Genomic DNA, 20,815 nt, shown 5'->3' on the forward strand with positions numbered 1-20,815 from the left:
CTCCGCCGCCTCGAATGAAAATGTCAACCACCCACCAACGAAATGTGTCCGGAGCAGAACCAGAACCATCAAACCAACACCCGCAGTCTTTTTGTGTAATCTAATAATCGATATCTCATGCTGATGAATTATCAGACCAGACTCATTCTCTTAACCAATATCAGTCTTCAGACCGCTCCAGATGCCGTCGACGTGTCACTTTAAGTGGATTCTATTTTAGGTTTCTGTCTGTTCAGAAATTACCGAAATTTAAAGTTATATGCACGGAAAGAAAATTGTACGAAAACATCGTAATTTTTAGAATAGGACATTGTAGTGCCGGACCAGAACTCGAACATTATAATTTATACGATGAATCATCGTAAATTTCTATCACTCAAATTAAAAAGAAGTTTAGGTCACCGAAAAAATAATTCTGTGTCACCGAGGAATCAAACCCAGTGTCCTCTCCGCCACAAGCCCAAGGTTTATACCTTTACTCTATCGGAGGGAATATCAAAACTTTCTGCTCAATCACATAATAAGACCCTCCATACAGTAGTTGGTCATCTTTCGGTGGTGGCGTCGCAAACTACTAGACTCTGTCTCTCTTTTAATAAAACATATAGTATGCGTCCTTATTCACTTGCTCTTACGGAAAAAAATTTACAAAATAACATCGTAATTTTCAATAATTCAAATTGTATTCTGTAGACGGCAGCATCGTAAAAATCAAGATACTGAAAGTCTAGTCCTGGATTATGATGTTACTATTGTAATTTTTCATAGGATTTTTTTTCCCGTGTGCGTCTACACGGAGAAAAACAAGATTGAACTGGTTTCCATGTCAGATGGAACCTAGTTCCATCCATAGTGAAAAAATGTACATATGGCAACTACTTCTAAATAGTTTGTAGTAGGGACAATCTACATAGTTATCATCTGTACATTTTTTCACCATAGATAGAACTAGGTTCCATCCGACATGGAAACCAGTTAAATCTTGTTTTTTCCGTGTAAAATTACACTGAAACAAAATATTCTTGACTGAAGTGTAAATTTCCTTGGCTTGAGAAAATATTAAGAAAGATTGAAAATTTCTTGAATAAACTCAAAGTTTCTTGAGCCAGGGAAATTTCTTTTTGCTTCAAAATAACTTTTGTTTTCCTTAAAATTTCTGAAAAAGTTTTTTTTCTGTGTACAAATTCACGATTTTGGCTACATTGAGTACTTTAAGTGGACGCTATTTCTAAACTTATTCATCGACTTTGATAATTTACTAAGATTTATTAAAATCATTATAGAATTGTGGGTGGAATCACCCTCAAAAGTCGCGTTGTTTCACAGTACCTAAAATGGTTAAAAATGACCATCAACCTCCTGAATATCACTAAAAATTATTATAAAATAAGTTCCGTAGGTAAAATCAAACCTATTGTTATCAGCTTCAAGGTATTTTATTCAGAAATAAGCTATTTTTTATCAATCAAAAGTTATCTGCGTCAAAAGTCATGAAATTACCGATTTTGACTATTTTTCAAACTTTAAGTGGACACTATTTGTAAATTAACCTACCGATTCTGTTCATTTTCGAACTCATCTAAGGTGCTTGTCTTAGAAACTAGTATACCAAGTTTCGTCAAGTTCTAGCAAGAATTGTGGGTAGTATCACATCTACAAGTGCCGTTGTGTTTCACAATACCTAAAACTGATGCAAAATGACTATCAAACTTCTGAAATCCGCTAAAAATGATTATAAAGTAAGAATTCCGCAAGTAAAATCGACTTTCATGTCATCAGCTTGAACCTAATGTCTTCAAAAATGAACTACCTGATCTCAATCGAAAGTTATCTACGCCAAAAGTCATGAAATTACTGATTTCAACTATTTTCAAAATTCTGAGTAAGTGCCATTTTTAAATTAACCCACTGATTCTGATCATCTTTAAACTTATCCAAGGTGCTTGTTTTAGGAACTAGTATACCAAGTTTCGTCAAGTTCTAGCAAGAATTGTGGGTGATATCACATCTACAAGTGCCGTTATGTATCACCATACCTAAAACTGATGCAAAATGACTATCAAACTTCTGAAATTCGCTGAAAATTATTATAAAGTAAGAATTCCGCAAGTAAAATCAACTTTCATGTCATCAGCTAGAATATAATGTCTTCAAAAATGAGCTACCTGATCTCAATCGAAAGTTATTTACGCCAAAAGTCATGAAATTACCGATTTCAACTATTTTTAAAATTTTAAGTAGGTGCCATTTTTAAACTAACCCACTAATTTCGCTCATCTTCTTATTCATCAAAGGTATTCATCTGAAGAATAACTTTCATCAAGTTCCTTCAAAAATTATGAGCGCTATATTGACTCAGAACCGCTTTATACAACAAACATCCATAGATTTTTGAACCAATGCTATTTCTAAGCCTTATTGCACGCCTCATAGCGCGAAGCGCGTGAGGTTGTGCTTTATACTCGACTCGTCAAGTTCAAGCAATTTTGTGATCCTTAAATGCCTCTATCACAAAAATACTACACTTATACAATGATATGAGTAGATATACACCGAAAAAACACTTAAATTAAACCATCTTTTACTTCCTGAAATCATTTTAAGTTGCTATTTTGAAAAAAAAAAAACGTTTTGAAAAAAATTTTACGTGGACGTCCGGATGTCACCCCATTTTGGATGTACCAACGATTACTCCCGAACAAATTGATATTTCAAGATCGGACCTTTTTTTATTAGTTTAAGAATTCGATGAACTGGGTCCGTATTTCATATCAGTGGCCTAGTTTACGTATTTTTTTTTTAATTGAATTTTTATTAAAATTCACTACGATACAACCGTACAAAGCCAAACGAACTTTTCTTATTTGTCACGTGAAAACTATGGCGCCACTTGATCAAGCTAGATTTTTTTAGACTGCGTGCGCATATGACAAGAAAAAAGGGCGCCGATGTTTAAAAAAAAAATAAAAAATACTCTGTAAGAAATTACTTAATTATAATTTTTTTTTTTTTTAATCAATTACACAATTAATTGTTTTCTTAAAAAATGAATGAGCGTTATGAGGCGTGTACTTTTGGATTTTCCAAACTTTTTGACAATATAAGAGATATCACAAAATTCTAAATTAATTCCAACATTAGGACCGATGCAATTGATGAAATTCTTTAAAATCTATCTAAAAACACAAATTATCCATAATTAACACACTAAAGCTACTTGAATTAGGAATAAAGAGCGTAGAAAATAGAACATTGTAAAAATCAATACCCAGTACTAAAATTTATCATCTCTCACAGCTGAAATCTCGAATTTTAGAAATCTGGATTTCTGAACTAATGCTATTTCTCAGCCTTATTAGACTAATTAACAAAAATCAAAAAATTTTTCTTAATTTTACCATAATCCCCAATGCAACTCTAAAAACCTAAACTTTCTTCACTCCTCCCTCAAAAGTTTCAAAACTTAAATCATCACCCGCGACGATACAGTAATTGCTTTTCTGCGTTCTACCACTTGAGTTACTCTCTTTGATCTAACTCGTATATAATTCCCAAGTTTCTCAACAATACCAACATACCATCCATGCATCAAACTCCCCCTCAAACGAGTTCACGCGATCGAACATCTCACTTAATAATCGCGAGTCATAAATCCGGTCGAGACACAAAGCGACAGGTCTCACTGCAAACTAATTGCTCCGTCCAAGCAGAGTGAGAGCTGTACTTATCTCTTCCGATAAGACTCCATCAGAATTAGAGAATTAGAACCGTCCCCTTGAAACGAGCCGTCGTTTCATCAACCAGCCGACATTGAAGAGTCATGTAGCTTTTGATGTGATAAGAAGTGCTCTAATAAATTACTTGGCTGATTTACCTGGAGAGATAGCCGGTACAGGTAATCCTGGTGATACGGGTAGCCATTCTGGTTGTACTGGTGCTCCTGCTGTTGATAGTAACTGTTCTGCTGCTGGTAGTAGTAGTAGTCTTGATTTTGATACCAATTGTAATCACCCATCACACTGGAGCTCTGATCAGCTCATCGCGATAACTAAAATCACCTGGAGTGTCTAAAGTGAGGGCAAAAAGGGTCAGCTGAAATTCCGAACAGAATCCACCCTTTTCAGCAACGCACTAATTTTACGGGATTATGGAGGTGAAACGAATTAAATGTCGCGGTGGACCGATATTAAACGTTTGTCGTTAATTTCGCGTGGGAATTGACCGCTTGGAAAGCGACCCGGTTTATTGCCGATAAAAATTCCGCACTGGGACTGCAAGAAATTAATCGCTATTAGTGGTCACTGATACAGATTATAACTGATATAGATACTAAATATGATGATGATGAGAGCGTATTGCACTGATGAAGACTTTCAAGCGACTAACTTCTGCAAATTCGCCGCTGGTGGTCAAGACGGTCTTCAGCATCCAGGAGGGGGTCTCAACCGGTTTCGAGAATTGATGCGTTAGATTAAGGGCGCGACCCCCTGTGAATTCCGGAGTCACTTCCTGTTTTCTTCGAGAGGTAGTGGTAAGGCAAAACTTGTTTTTTATGGAGAAGTTAGAGGTGAGAGAGCCTCTTTGATGGTGATGCTGACGGACCACACTTTGTCGAGGCTCCGGATTTTTTCCAGGATCAAGTAATTTAATTTCCGGGGATTTTAGGTACCTCAGCAGTGTTTTTGGGTCTTTTTGCGACGGCTGATGAGGTGGCGTCGGCGGTTGGTACGCCAGACCGCAAGGGATAGCGGGAGCGTGATGATCCGATTGAAGGCCAGTTTTACCTACAACTTCGGGTTTTCCCACTGGAAAATCGCCGATCGTTAAAATATCGGTTCTCAGCTCGGAAATTTGTTTAACGAAGGATTTTATGGATAAAACTGATAGATTTTTTGACAATTAGTCAAATTTTTGGTTCTATGAGTTTGTACATGACATTATCGATATTATTAAGAGAATAAGAAAAATTTGGTGTCCAGGGTAGTCATATAATAAAATTGGTTTTTTTTTTTTGTAAAATTTAGTGTTATTGTAAAGGTCTTGATTTGAATTTGTGCCTTTTCAAGGTTTCATATCATTCTTACCGATAGTCACTTTATTATGATAAGTATTGCGGCTGCATTCGAAAATGCTCTATCTCTAGATACATAATTAAGAAATGACTTTGTATCTTGTGAAATATTGACATTTTTCAAGATATAAGCTCACCCCGACATTACACTCATCGAGACCTTTCATTTGAGTACTCACACTCTCTAAACATGAATTAGTGAAAATTCACTGGAATAATTGAATATTGACTAATTCTGAGTGCCAATTGCACCACTTTGAAACCAAAGTGGTTCGATTGGAACTTAGAAAAAGTGAATATTCACTTATTCCAGTGAATTTTCACTAATTCATGTTTAGAGAGCATCAATTTTTCATATATTTATATATCTATACTAATAAATGGACAGCCGGATCTTTTGTCCGGTTATACTGCGAAAACTACTGAATCGAACGGAATAATACTTATACCATAAGATGCAGCGTGTTTCGAAGAAGGTTTTAGTATATGATATAATGGTGATTACTTATCCGGAATCTATATTTTTTTGACTTAGAAATAATGAATTTTTATTATGACTCAATTTATTCTGTTCGATTGTCATTTGTTTAAAATAAATTTTTTAATTCTATTGGTTATGTTTATATATTAGGCAGATTTCTTCACTTATGAGACATGCAATTTCTTTAACTGAAACTTTCAATGCTCATTACAAATTTTTTTTTTTTCATATCAATTATTATTCATTTTTGTGAGAAAAACACGGGAATGTTATAATGATTGCACATTGAAAGTTACAATGAATATTAGCTAGAATTATTACATGGATAAAAGGTGCATGCCAATTTGATAGAATTGGGAATCTGTGCAAGTCAAAACAATAATTAAATTTCAAGTCTAGATTTAAAAATACAATTCTATAAAGCGCCCAGCAGAGCGGGCGAGTAACAGCTAGTATTATATATATGTATAAATGAAAAATATATTCAAAAATGCATGTGGGTACTTAAATGAAAGGTTTCGATGAGTGTGACATCAAAATGAGTTTATATCTTAAAAAATGTTAATAATTAAAAAATGACATTGTATCTTGTCAACTAATAATATTTTTAAAAATAGAGGCTCACTCCGATATTACACTCATCGAGACCTTTCATTTGAGTACCCACATCAATTTTTCATATATTTATAGATATTTTTATATTTCACAAATACCATATATATAAAATATATAAAAAATGCCATGTGGGTACTTAAATGAAAGGTTTCGATGAGTGTAACATCGAAATGAGTTTATATCTTTAAAATTGTTAATAATCAAGAAATGATATTGTATCTTGTCAACTAATGACATTTTTAGAGATACAAGCTCACCCCGACATTACACTCATCGAGACCTTTCATTTGAGTACCCACATCAATTTTTCATATATTTATATAATATATATATTAATATATATGAAAAATATATCAAAATGCATGTGGGTACTCGAATGAAAGCTCTTGATGAATGTAACATCGGGATGAGCTTATTTCTTTAAAAACGTCAATATTCAAGAAATTACAGTGCAATTTAACAAAATTCATTACCTAATAAAGCAAAATTTTATTTATTTATAATTCACAAGTCACGGCAGTCACATTGTGACTGCAAGGGTTGTTAGTTCATTGTTGGTCAATTTATTTTGCAATTTTTTTGAAAAAATTTGGGAAAGTATTCATTTTCAAAAGAAAGTTAAAAAGGCACCTGAACAGAGAAAAAAGAGGAGGCAGGGTCCGAGGGGTGGATTCCTCAGATACTAACACAAGTAACACTATGTGCTGTTACTGCCTTGAGGTTGATGGTATCGAATCAATCTAGCCAACCGCCGTCTAGGTGAAGGAATACTCTTGAAAGTCAATACTGGTATCCGATTTCCAGGATCTCGTTGTTCAAAGTACACGAAGCTCGTAGGAAGAAACTAATTGGCAGGTAGCTGTTCAGTAACACGAATAAAAGCGGAATGAACACACACGAAAACTGCTGAGGAATAAAAGACCGATTGAATTGTGAGATTCTTCAGACTGTTCCGACAAAAGCTTCTAACCGGCTTTTATACCGGCTACGCCATCCAGATCATCGATTTTATCTTTTAATACTTTAATGCCGCCCATTAAACGGCAACCCATTAATCACTAGATGATTCTAAAGTTCAGGTATTCAAAGCTTTTTACCGTTATAATGACCCAAAGCAAGAGGATCGACTTTGCTAGGGTATTTTCATCAAAGTGAGATTTCTAGAGTTCAATTTCAGCTGCAAGAGATCATAAATTTTAGTACGGGTATTGATTTTTACAACGTTCTATTTTCTGCGCTCTTTATTCCTAATTCAAGTAGCTTTTTTGTGTTAATTATGGATAATTTCTGTTTTTAGATAGGTTTTAAAGAATTTTATTAATTGCATTGGTCCTCATGTTAGAATTAATTTAGAATTTTGTAATATCTATTCAATTGTTGGACAAGGCTTGGAAATAGAATTGGTTCAAAAATCTATGAATGTTTGCTGTATAAAGCGGTTGCTGAGTCAAGATAGCGCTCACAATTCTTAAAGAAACTTGGTGAAGGTTATTCTTTAGATGATTACATTTGACGAGTGCGTAGATTAGCAAAATTAATGGGTTAGTTTAAAAATGGCACCCACTTAAAGTTTTGAAAACAGTTGAAATCGGTAATTTCATGACTTTCGGCGTAGATAACTTTCAATTGAGATCAGGTAGCTCATTTTTAAAGACATTAGGTTTAAGCTGATGACATAAAACTTGATTTTCCTTGCAAAATTCTTACTTTGTAATAATTTTTAGCGAATTTCAGAAGTGTGATAGTCATTTTGCATCAGTTTTACGTATTGTGAAACACAACGGCACTTATAGATGTGACACCACCCACAATTCTTGCTAGAACTTGACGAAACTTGGTATACTAATTCATAAGACGAGCACATTGGTCGAGTTCGAAGATGAACAGAATTGGTTGGTTAATTTACAAATGGCGCCCACTTAAAGTTTTGAAAATAGTTGAAATAGGTAATTTCATGACTTCTGGCGCAGATATCTTCTGATTGAGATCAGGTAGCTCATTTTTGAAGATATTAGGTTCTAGTTGATGACATGAAAGTTGATTTTACTTGCGGAGTTCTTACTTTATAATAATTTTCAGCGAATTTCAGAAGTTTGATAGTCATTTTGCATCAGTTTTAGGTATTGTGAAACATAACGGCACTTGTAGATGTGATATCACCCACAATTCTTGCTAGAACTTGACAAAACTTGGTATACTAGTTCCTAAGACAAGCACCTTAAATGAGTTCGAAGATGAACAGAATTGGTTGGTTAATTTACAAATGGCGCCCACTTAAAGTTTTGAAAATAGTTGAAATAGGTAATTTCATGACTTCTGGCGCAGATATCTTTTGATTGAGATCAGGTAGCTCATTTTTGAAGATATTAGGTTCTAGTTGATGACATGAAAGTTGATTTTACTTGCGGAGTTCTTACTTTATAATAATTTTCAGCGAATTTCAGAAGTTTGATAGTCATTTTGCATCAGTTTTAGGTATTGTGAAACATAACGGCACTTGTAGATGTGATATCACCCACAATTCTTGCTAGAACTTGACGAAAATTGGTATACTAGTTCCTAAGACGAGCATTTTGGATGAGTTGAAAGATGAACAGAATCACTGGGTTAATTTAAAAATGGCACTGACTTAAAATTTTGAAAATAGTTGAAATCAGTAATTTCATGACTTTCGGCGTAGATAACTTTCAATTGAGATCAGGTAGCTCATTTTTAAAGACATTAGGTTCAAGCTGATGACATAAAAGTTGATTCTCCTTGCGAAATTCTTACTTTGTAATAATTTTCAGCGAATTTCAGAAGTTTGATAGTCATTTTGCATCAGTTTTAGGTATTGTGAAACACAACGGCACTTGTAGATGTGACACCACCCACAATTCTGGCTAGAACTTGACAAAACTTGGTATACTAGTTCCTAAGACAAGCACCTTAAATGAGTTCGAAGATGAACAGAATTGGTGGGTTAATTTACAAATGGCGCCCACTTAAAGTTTTAAAAATAGTCAAAATCGGTAATTTCATGACTTTTGACGCAGATTACTTTAGATTGATAAAAAATAGCTTATTTCCGAAAAAATCCCTTTAAAGCTGATAATAATAGGTTCGATTTTATCTAAGGAACTTATTTTATAATAACTTTTAGCGATATTCAGAAATTTACTGTTCATTTATCCATTTTAGATGCCATGAAACAACGCGACTTTTGAGGATGATTCCACCTATAATTCTATAACTATTTTGATAAAACTTAGTATATTTATTCTTTGGACAGTTACCTTTGATGAGTTCGAAGATGAGCGTAGTCGAAGTCCATAAAATTTTTGAACCGAATCTTTTCTTCCTATTCCTCAATTTCTGCGCATAAGTTATGAAAGTCTAACGGTTTTGTTGACCTTAGTCCCTTTAAAAAAATCAAAATATCCTTCCCTAGAAGTAGGAAGAGGAAGCATTTACTTAAATAACAAGAATTAGAGAGTTAGCAGCTGGTGTAACGTCCACCAAACAAAGACTCGCAAACTTCAGCTTGATCATTGCCGGAAATCTTCGTCCAGTAATGCGACTATATCCCGATTCGCTGGGGGTCCGCCGGTCTTTTTAAATCCGAGGGAAGTTTTACAGGTTTACTGTGAGAAGATACGTTGGCACTTAGCGGCTAGTCTATGAATGAAACCTGTTTCGGACCCCTGCGAAGGGGTCGCCCTTGCCTTTTTTCCCCCTTGATTCACGGTAGGATCAAATAAAACCACTCGTTGAAAGGTTTTAATATTCTGTTCTTCAAATTAGTTTTAATAGTGATTGACGAGAAATAAAAAAGCGCTTAGATTCAAAAATTTTTTAATTATTATAACTGACGGAAGAGAATTAGAAAAAAATTCAAGATATGTAATTATTTTAATCTATTACAAATCACTATCAAAAATCCAATTTTATTTTTTTCAACTATTAATATAGTTTAAATTCAGACCATTAATTAAAAATTTAAAAGAAAAATTTTTATTTTTGTCATAATTTTACACTAAATTAAAAAATAATGAAAAAATTTGAATTGCTTCTATTAAAAATAGGCTTTTTAATTTAAAAATTATCACAAAATTTTTTTTTATATATGTATATATACGATATAACCGGCTCTGTCTCTTCTACAACTCCTTTAATTCTGAACGGATTTCAATGAAACGTTTCATACTCATGTTTTGGACGATTTTTGAAGTTAAGTTCTAAGATGAGCCAAATCTGTCGATCAGTTTAGAAATGACAACAATTCAAAAATTTTTTTAAATCGCAAAAATTTTCAGTTTTACCGTATTTGCATACTTATATATTTTTTTTAATTTAATAGTTTAGGAATGACAGAAATTTGAATTCTTCAAAATCCTTAAAAATTGGCACTTTTACTATTTTTGTGCGAAATGACTAATGAATAAGATAATTTGTAAAATTTTTGTAAATTGCATCTGCAAGCTTATTAAATAAACTTTAATTTGCATACTTATTTATTTTTCTAAATTAAATAATTTAGGAATAACATCAATTCAAAAATTTTTGAAAATCGCAAAAATTTTCACTTTTACCGTATTTTCGTGCAATAACAATTGAACGCGATGATATCTTATCGAATTTCTGAAAATTGCATCTGAAAGCTTATTAAGTAAGCTTTAATTTGCATACTTATATATTTTTTTAAATTAAATAGTTTAGGAATGACAGAAATTTGAATTCTTCGAAATCCTTAAAAATTGGCACTTTTAATGTTTCTGTGCGAAATGACTAATGAATAAGATAATTTGTAAAATTTTTGTAAATTGCATCTGCAAGCTTATTAAATAAACTTAAATTTGCATACCTCACCATTAGTCTAAGCCAAAAATTACTTACTCTATTTGTCTTTTTAATGGAATTTCACTTTTGCATTCATTTTGCAAATGATTATATTAGTACACGGAGAGAAAAATGTGGAAATCATTCCTATAATTTTAATGAAATATTTCCTATACCATTTTAGGAGCGGTTACTTAAATTATTGGAATTATACCCATAAGTTTTGGGAAATGTTACTATAATTATGGGAATGGTTCCTATAATTATAGGAACGATACCTATAATTATAACTGTAATATCGACATGATTACTATAATATATAGGAATGGTTCCTATTATATATAGGAATAGTTTCCACAATATTATAGGAACCATTCCTATAATATTATGGGAACTATTTCTATAATATTATAGTGATGATGCCTAATAATGTTGGAGTAATTTTTTTTTCACACAACTGTGGTATATAATTATTTTTAACTGAATATATTTTTTCTTGATTAAATGATTCTTTTTTTATAATATATAAATTGATAAAAAAGTTATCAATAACAATATTTAGCAAAAAAATATATAATAATTACTTTATATTTTTGAAGTGATTGCTTTATTATTATGAAAATAAATATTTTCTATTATTATGTGCGTCATTCTCATAATATTATAGGAATCATTCCTTTAATAGCATAGGAACCATTTCTATAATATTATAGGAACCATTCCCATAATTTTTGGAAAGATTTCTATAAATTTCTCCGTGTAGTTGTTGGATTCACTATAAAATCTACTTTTATTTCGGCTACCGAATGGTCTTTTTTGTCACTTTTTACACGTAAAATATAGTGTGTAAAAATCTATAATTCGCTAATTGCGTCAAAGGGTAATACACACTTGATGTGTGTTAAAATAACATTTAATTTTATAAGTATATTCTTAGTGAAGGAATAAAATTAACTGACAAAGTTATTCTTCGGAGGCTAGATAAGGAGAAACCCATGCATATTAATGGGATCCACCGAGCGAAAGTGGAAGGGTGAGTTTTGATCTTTTTCTCCTTTAGAAAGGGGAGCTCGTTCCTGATGCGGGAGGTGTAACGGAATTTATCGGGTGATTAATTGTAAAATTAATAAACTAGAAGATTATCTATTGCGGCAGGTAAAGTTATCAAGAAAGAGAACAGTTATATATATGTTTTAGTGCCAGACTCGTCGTATTAGGTTGCCAAGTTTTCATACATATTAATGAGGAATCGATCGATTTCAGCTCGGCGCTCGTTTGCTCGGTTCTTACTAGAGTCTGTTTAGGCATCGGCGTATCGGCACATAAGCTCTTCGTGTGGGCCTCCGGTGGTTATTATGTCATTAGCTTAATGAAGTTACAGGATGAACGAGCACACAAGACCGAATATATACTAGCTAGCCCACTTGGTGTGTTTTCCTCCGTTCTAGGACACGCAGACACTCTAGAGTACTCCGCGAATGATGCTCACCCATTGTTGTTCTTGTCGTTGCATTACATCGCCTTTTAATCCCGAATTTCCCATCTTCCATTAAGTGTTTGTCGTTAATGCAAAGCTAAATTACGGGGGAAAAATTTAATTGAAACGATCGCTATCGGGTTCACTGTTTTTGATATTGATGAGCTTTATTTTAAAAATTATTACACAGAAAAAAGGTTCACTTGAGCCAAGAAAATATTTTTCTTCCTAATTATTTTCTTGAACGAAAAAAAAATTTTTTTTTGATACAAGAAATTTCACTTATTTCAACAAAATTAATTCTCTTGCTTTAAAAAAGACGTATCTTGATCCAAGAAAATTTAATTGTCAAGAAAATCTTCTTGGTTTGAGAAAATTCAGCCTATTGCTCCAAAAAATTTAGTTCTTGATAGAAGTAAATTTTCTTGTTTTGAGAAAATTTCTCTCTTGCTCTAAAAAATTAAATATAAAGATAGAAGTAAATTTTCATTAATATTTTTATTGATTAACATGTCAAATGGGAAGATCAAATAATATTGAATCATTTTTTTTCATTCAATATGTATAATTGTACGCTAAAATAATATAAAATGGGTATCAAATATTCAAGAGAAAAATTTTCTCAAGGTGAGAAAATTTTTTTCTCAACTGAAGTAGGTGGCGCTGCTTCCCTAAAGTATCTAAAAATCTTGATCGAATATAAAAATTTATTGTATCAAGTATTTATAATAATTTGAAATAAAAAAAAATTACTTTCACCAAGAATAGAATTTAAAGAAAAATTTTTACTTCGGTCAACACAACTTCGGTCTTCCTTCAGGCACCCGAAAATTTTCTTGAGCCAAGAATTTTGTTCTCCAGTCAAGAAATTTTTTTCTGTGTAATTTTATAAACTTGTTAAACAAACATTGACATTGTTGGTCAAATTATCTCAATAAAAAATAGAGATTTTTAAATAAAATAATAAAGTTTTATTGTGATCAAGGTAAAATTGAAATGCCAGCGGTAATTATTATCAAGTATTGAAATTATTAGATATTTGAAATAGTTAATAAACAATAGCTACACTTTAACTGTTTTAAATTTTACAAATAACTCTAATAATATTTTTGGTAAAAATAAAATTATTTATATTTTAATTAGTTTTATTTAATGAAAGAGTTGTTAATAAACGGTTATTATTTTTGACAGACTTGATTGTAAAATGATAAATATTTCGAGTGTTCAAGAGTATGTAATTATCTCGAGTTTAAAACTTTTTAAATAATAACAGAAATTTCATAACTAAATAAAGAGTCAATTGCTGGTATTAATTTAAATGTAATAATTCCACCAGTTGTTATTGATTATTTATTTAGTTTAGAGAGTATAATGTTGCAATCTTTTGTCTCCATAAACTCTTTAGTACATTATTAAATAATGAATTTTTAATTTTAAACAAATTCATTTTTCTATATAGTTGCTCAAAAGACAGAAAATTTATTCAACTTGCAGACGAACAAAAATTAATTATAATTAAACAAAAAAATATTAAGTTACAATTTTCAATCGGTAACTTTCCATTAGACAGATGAAGAGATTTAAAAATAAATTGAGTTGAAAAATTTATTTTTTAAAAAGTTATAGTGTTTGTCTCTTTATAAAAATTTGAAAAACTTACGCTATAAGCCATTAAAACCACTTTTTTATAAATAGAAACAATTAATCGACTTAAGGAAATAATTAACCCACTTAAGAAAAAGTTTTATGATTTAGAGATAATAATAGAGCATGCAATACTTGTTTTTAATAAACAATTATAAGTTTTAATCTCAATTTTCAATTTTTTTTTTTTTTTTTTTTTTTTTTTTTCAATAAAATCAATTAATATCCTGGAAATTCCCTAAAGTTTTCGAGCAAAAGGAACACGGTTAGTTTCTAAAGGATTTCATCCTCAGATTAGTTTTTTTTCGATCCTTTGAGCGATATTCCGAGGATTAAAGAAATTGCAAAAACTAGCGTTTCATGAGTAATTAAGCGGGATTTAATTGATGCGGTGCTTGAACCAGGTGGACCGACAGAAAGTTTGAACCATAACTTAATCATTTTTTGCATAGTCTCCACGATAGGAGGAATAGAAAGAAAACAAGAAAGTAAGCAAAAAGAAGAAATAATAAAAGAGCATTAATTCAACTAATAAGAGCGGGCAGATGTAGAACGAGCGCGATTCAGCATCCGAGAAAACTAATCAACCCTGATGAAAGCTTGGACATGAAAGGTCTCAGACTTAAAGGCCTTTAGCTTTTCGCTCCCTCTTTTGCCGAGCTTTCTCAGTGCGATTGCAATTTCTTATTTCTCGGAGAATGCCTTTCTGCCCTTCTTCCTCTCTCCCTTACCCCCGTCCATTCGCTGAACCCTTTCTCCCATTATTTTAAGAGATTAACGTCGTGAATTGTCGCTTGAGTTAGAGTTACAATCGAGATTGATCAACACTGGCTACTGCTTAGTGTTTAGTTAAAGGAAATGTCTATTAATTTGTGTTATTTTTGGCAAAAAGACGTATAAATGTATAAGAATTGAAATAACTTTCTAAATTATTCACGTATATAATAGAAGAAAATATTGAACAGTCAATTGTAATGTATAAGAAAAAAATTTGCTTTAGAACTTGTAATTTTAAAATAAACTCTCTAGTTAGGAGAAGATTTAGCGATCGTGCGCCACCTGTTGGAAATTTTCAACACCAGATTTGATCAAAAATATAATGTAAGAAAATATAGAAAAGTATCATTAATTTTTAATAGTATTTATGTGAAAAATAATTTTCAACTTTGAGCTTTGAAATTAAGTATACGTATAAATAAATATGTCATTTATCTAATCCCAAAATTTTAAAAAGATTCATCGTTTAGTTACTTAGATATTAAATTTCAAAAATCACATTTTTTATCTCCTTATACACGGACTCTTATGGCGGACAAACTTTAGTCGAGACTTTAATTATTTTTTTCAATATTAACCTCCCAACTTTAACAAATAAAAAACTATACACAAGAAACTTGGTTTATTGTAAAATATAAAAAAAATTTAATAATAATATATTATCGATTAAATTTTTGAAATTTTTAAAGTTCAATTTTATGTTTTTAACTCGTTTATCGTCAGCTATTTATTCGAATAAAGATTTGGCAACGTCGCGTCAACAGCTGAGAAAAAAGAAAAGGATAGAAAAATAGTTACAGAGAGAGAAATATTTAACTCATACACTCATGAACGTCTCTGTAATGGGTATAATCAAACGCGCTGTTGCCGAATCTGTTTATTTAATCTGGCAAGTAATAAATACGAAAGTCATTTTATTACTTTATTTTATTTAATAAGTAAAAATTCATCGATTATTAAATTATTCAAATTATTTTAAATTAAGATAAAGAATTTTGACGAATATTGGGAAGACTGAAAGTGAAAAAAAATTTTAACATTATTTCGACCCATAAATTATGCTCGAACCTCCTGAAGGAGATCCAAGTACCCTCCTCGTGTAAAGAATGTCTATAAAAAAATAATTCGTAGAAATAATTTTGTTATGCATTTTAAAATTAATTTTTAAATTAATTAATAACATTTTTGAGGAAATTTTCGAAAAATTCACTCATTAAATAATTATTAACATTTAATTGACTAATAAAAAATATAGTTTAATAAATTTTAATTCAGTCCTAATTTATTATTAAAAGTTTATATTTTACTAATTTGTAAAAAAAATTTTTTTTAATCAATTAGAAAATCGATTTTTCTCTCCTCGTTACTTTTCAGCCATACTAACTTGTATCCGGTTCAAATGTTGTTTTAATAGTTTTAAGAAAAAATTTTTTTATGTTCGTTATTAATTAACACCTAACTTTATCAAGATCGTGTTGTCAGTATGCTAAATCCTTTATTTGTGTTTTTTAATTATCCTAAATAATTGATAGTTAAATATATAAACAATAATGTTTCTAAGGTTGAAATAATATAAAAGTCTTTTTAATAAACAACTTCATATACACATTTTGTACTTGTCCCACCAGTCATAAATGCCTGTCCCACCAGTCACAATAAAAAAAACTTTTTTAATTGTTTCTACGTAGGTAATCAGTCTAATTATTCATAATATTGAATGTTTATAGGATAAATTTTGTATTGAGAGGGAAGTATTTTTTAAAAGTTTAGTGGTCGAACTGAAATTGGACTTTAATTATACCGCGGTAAGAGAGAAGGATTTTTTAATGTCCCACCAATCTCACTCAGTAAAATGATAATTACGAGAAACTTAAAAAGTAATGGAGGTTTTTGACAAAGGGATGTTGTTAATTAGTTATTCTTCTATATTATAAGATAAATTTTACTATAGTAGAAGTTTCAGTCACATAATTATAGCTTATAATTGATGGAATTCCAGAGTCAAATGTCCCACCAGTCACTACACAGAAAGAAAAACTTCTTGATTGGAGAGCAAAATTCTTGACTCAAGAAAATTTTCGGGTGCCTGAAGGAAGACCGAAGTTGTGTTAGTCGAAGGAAAAATTTTTCTTGAAATTCTATTCTTGGTGGAAGTCATTTTTTCTTAATTCAAATTATCATAAATACTTGATACAATAAATTTTTATATTTGATCAAGGTTTTTGGATACTTTAGGGAAGCAGCGCCACCTATTTCAGCTGAGAAAAAAATTTTCTCACCTTGAGAAAATTTTTCTCTTGAATATTTGATTCCTATTTTATATTATTTTAGCGTACAATTATACATATTGAATGAAAAAAAAAGATTCAATATTATTTGATCTTCCCCTTTGACATGTTAATCAATAAAAATTTACTTCTATCTTTATATTTAATTTTTTAGAGCAAGAGAGAAATTTTCTCAAGACAAGAAAATTTACTTCTATCAAGAACTAAATTTTTTGGAGCAAAAGGCTGAATTTTCTCAAAACAACAAGATTTTCTTGACTTAAATAAATTTTCTTGGATCAAGATACGTATTTCTTAAAACAAAAGGATTAATTTTGTTGGAATAAGTGAAATTTCTTGTGTCAAAAAAAAATTTTTTTTTCGCTCAAGTAAATCATTAGGAAGAAAAATATTTTCTTGGTTCAAGTGAATCTTTTTTTTCTGTGAAGGAATCGAATCGATTGAAATGAGCAACACGGCTTTTGAAAATGTTAATTGAGACTTCGATCTGATTAGATTTTATTCAAAAAATACTGTTTTATTAAACTTCTATTAGACTTATGAGCTCGAAGAGCTCAAAAGCTTAAAACGGCTAATTCTTTGAGAAATAACATAAAAATTCTATTTTTGAGCTCGAAGAGCTCAAAAACGTCATAAGTGCAATTTTAAGTGCTTAGATATGGAATTAGCAGGAAGTTGCAGGGATGGTCTTTAGGGTCAACCGTTTTCCAGATTTTTTCAATCAAATTCAATGAAAATAAAATTTTTTTAAAATTGTTAATTGCATTAAATTCTTAATCAAGTACACGGTTAATGGAATCTCCATTTACCTACATGTAAAAATTACAATTTTCAAACCTAATTATTTAATTAAATATCCCGGAAACCTATTATTTTTTAGTTTTTTCATTAATTATTAGGCTACTTAGATTGAAATTACAAATTTTCAGGAAGTTTTAAAAAGTTGACTACTTTGCGTGGATTTCCTTAAGTTTACTTTATTTTAATTTAGGAATTTTGGTAAGATTGAAAGCAAGTTTTGGTAGAGTTAAAATAGCTATTGCTTTTTTAAAAATACATATTTTTCAATTTACGCCTATTATAACTCACCTGTGCTTGACTCCAGACCTTAGGCTTGGGACTGGAACTAGCGCTAGCATTTCCGCCGGCAGAATTGACACCGGTGGCAGAATTGTTGGCAGCTGTAACAACCTTAGCCGGCTTAACACTCTTGGAAGTTTGCGTAACAGATGAAGATGCTGGCGAGCTACTCAGTGGTTGTTGTGAATTTGAGGGCTGCTGCTGTTGAGTTTGCTGCATTATTTGCTGGATCAGCTCGATCTGTTGCTTCGTTAGCCCGTCGTTGTTCGAGGATGAATTCTGGAATAAACAATCACAAAGTTTCTGGAGAATTAATCTGAAAGTTTCAACGAACTGGTAGTTTGTTCTGTCTGTAAATAATTATTTTGTGCATCATCAGTTAATGGTTGATGTTACACTCCGCCGGCGAAAGCGAGATAAAATGAATTTTAGTAGAGCTCTAAATTAGATTTGTTAATTATCGATGTCGGAAAATGGTATTCGCGGTGGTGGAACTGGTTGAGTAGGTTCATACCTTATTAAACCTTCATTTTGTAACTCTCTAACTATAATTTTATGGTGAAAACAATGTTCGGTGGATGTGGATTCCATTAATTTATTATACTCAAACCGCTAAAGTTACAATGAATGATACTGGTGAATATTGCTCGTTAATTCTCTCATTAACTTACTTTCCAATTATAATTACTTTTTTTACTTCATTTAATTTATTCAACTGCTACTATCAAACTACTACTATAATTTTAAATTATTAAACGAAAAATTTTCATTCAATATATTTCTGGAGTTACAATTATAATTAGGGATATAATTACTGGGTATTATTAAAATGCTATTATGTTGATAGCTATTGTGTCGAATTGTGGAAGTCAACCTCTTTATGAAAATATTTGTTGTTAATCTGTTTTTGGGTTTAATGTGTTATTATTTATCGAATATTAATTTTATTGACACTTATTTTCGATACTGTATTGATGGCAAAATATATATTGAAATTTAATAGTTACATTTTGAAAATTTATAAAGGATACAACAAATAATTAGTTAATTTTTAGTTGAATTAGTAGCTTTTATTAATTAGAAAGAAAAATTTCAAAAATTTTTAATATTTTGATAAAAAAAATCATTAATATTAATTGAGAAAATCAATAATTAATTTAAAATTAATAAATTATTAATTATTATAAATAAATTATTAATAATTTTTGGAAACAACTACAAGAAAATGTTCAATTTTTTAATAATCTATATTATTAAGAGAATAAGAATATTTTTTCCAGGATAGTCATATGATAAAATCGGTTTTTTTTAGTGAAATTTAGTGTCATTGCAAAGGTTTTGACTTGAATTTGTGCCTTTTCAAGGTTTTATATAATTATCACCGATGGTTAATTTATTATGATAAGTATTTAGGCGGCATTCGAAAATACTCCATCTCTAGATACATTAAGAAGTACTCTTGTATCTCGTAAACTATTGACATTTTTAAAGATATGTTCATCCTGATGTTACACTCATCGAGACCTTTCATTTGAGTATCCTCATCAACTTTTTGTATGTTTCATATAATTCATAAATCTATATATATATAGGAGATCCCATTTTTGAACTCATTCATCACGAAATCTCAGAAACTATTAGGTCGATTGACTTGAAATTTGGTAGGAATATTCCTTTTGCCGAGTAGAGGTCAGCTAAGAACGGATTTTACGAAATTCCACCCACAAGGGGTCTTGCGGGGGAGTTAACAATAGAAAATTCCCATTTTTTTAATTAATTTATGTGTGTAGTCATTTGTTTTTTGTTTCCGTCAATAAAACAAAAGACGATTGTTTTTTCGTCATTCTTTTTTTTTCTAGCTTATAAAGAAGTCGGAAAAATGTATAACATCAACTCTACGCTTTCAATGCTTCTCTATCCACACCATCCCACGCATCCACCCACGCACTCCCACACATCCACCCACGCATCCATTTATGTACTCCTACGCATCCACCCACGCACTCTAACGCATCCACTCACGCACTCTAACGCATCCACTCACGCACTCCTACGCATCCATCCATGCACTCACTCACATCTATATATATATATATATATATATATATATATATAAGATTTCCACGTATATAGTCACTCATCACGATATCTCTGGAACCATAAGACCTAGAGACTTGAAATTTGGTAGGAATATTCTTTTTACCGAGTAAAAGTCAGCTAAGAACGGATTTAACGAAATTCCACCCACAAAGGGGGTTGCGGGGGCGTTAACAATCAAAAATTCCCATTTTTAAACTATAGCTCCTATCGACTCCAAATTTAGTAAGAATCTTCTGTAAGAGATCTAGAAATAATCTATGAACGAACTTTACGATATTACACCCCACAGAGGGTTGCGGGGGTGGGTATTAACAATGAAAATTTTTAATTTTCAAGCTATAGCTCCTACAGACTCCAAATTTGGTAGGAATTTTCTATAAGTAATGTAAAAATAATTTATGAACGAATTTTATGATATCCCACCCCACAGAGGGTAGCGGAGGTGGGTATTAACAATGAAAATT

At 31.1% G+C, this 20,815-nt stretch overlaps 1 protein-coding gene across 4 annotated transcripts in view; it reads right to left on the reverse strand.

The window, feature by feature from the left end:
* Positions 1–20,815, reverse strand: part of LOC123267636 — a 302,887-nt gene that overhangs the window by 37,494 nt on the left and 244,578 nt on the right. For all 4 annotated transcript variants that reach the window (XM_044732362.1, XM_044732361.1, XM_044732364.1 and 1 more), the window contains one exon: positions 18,261–18,530. In XM_044732362.1, coding sequence (XP_044588297.1) covers positions 18,261–18,530 — 270 coding nt within the window. The remainder of the gene's footprint in view (positions 1–18,260; positions 18,531–20,815) is intronic.

Source organism: Cotesia glomerata, linkage group LG6 (assembly GCF_020080835.1).
Source record: "Cotesia glomerata isolate CgM1 linkage group LG6, MPM_Cglom_v2.3, whole genome shotgun sequence".
NCBI classification, from domain to species: Eukaryota; Metazoa; Arthropoda; class Insecta; order Hymenoptera; family Braconidae; genus Cotesia; species Cotesia glomerata.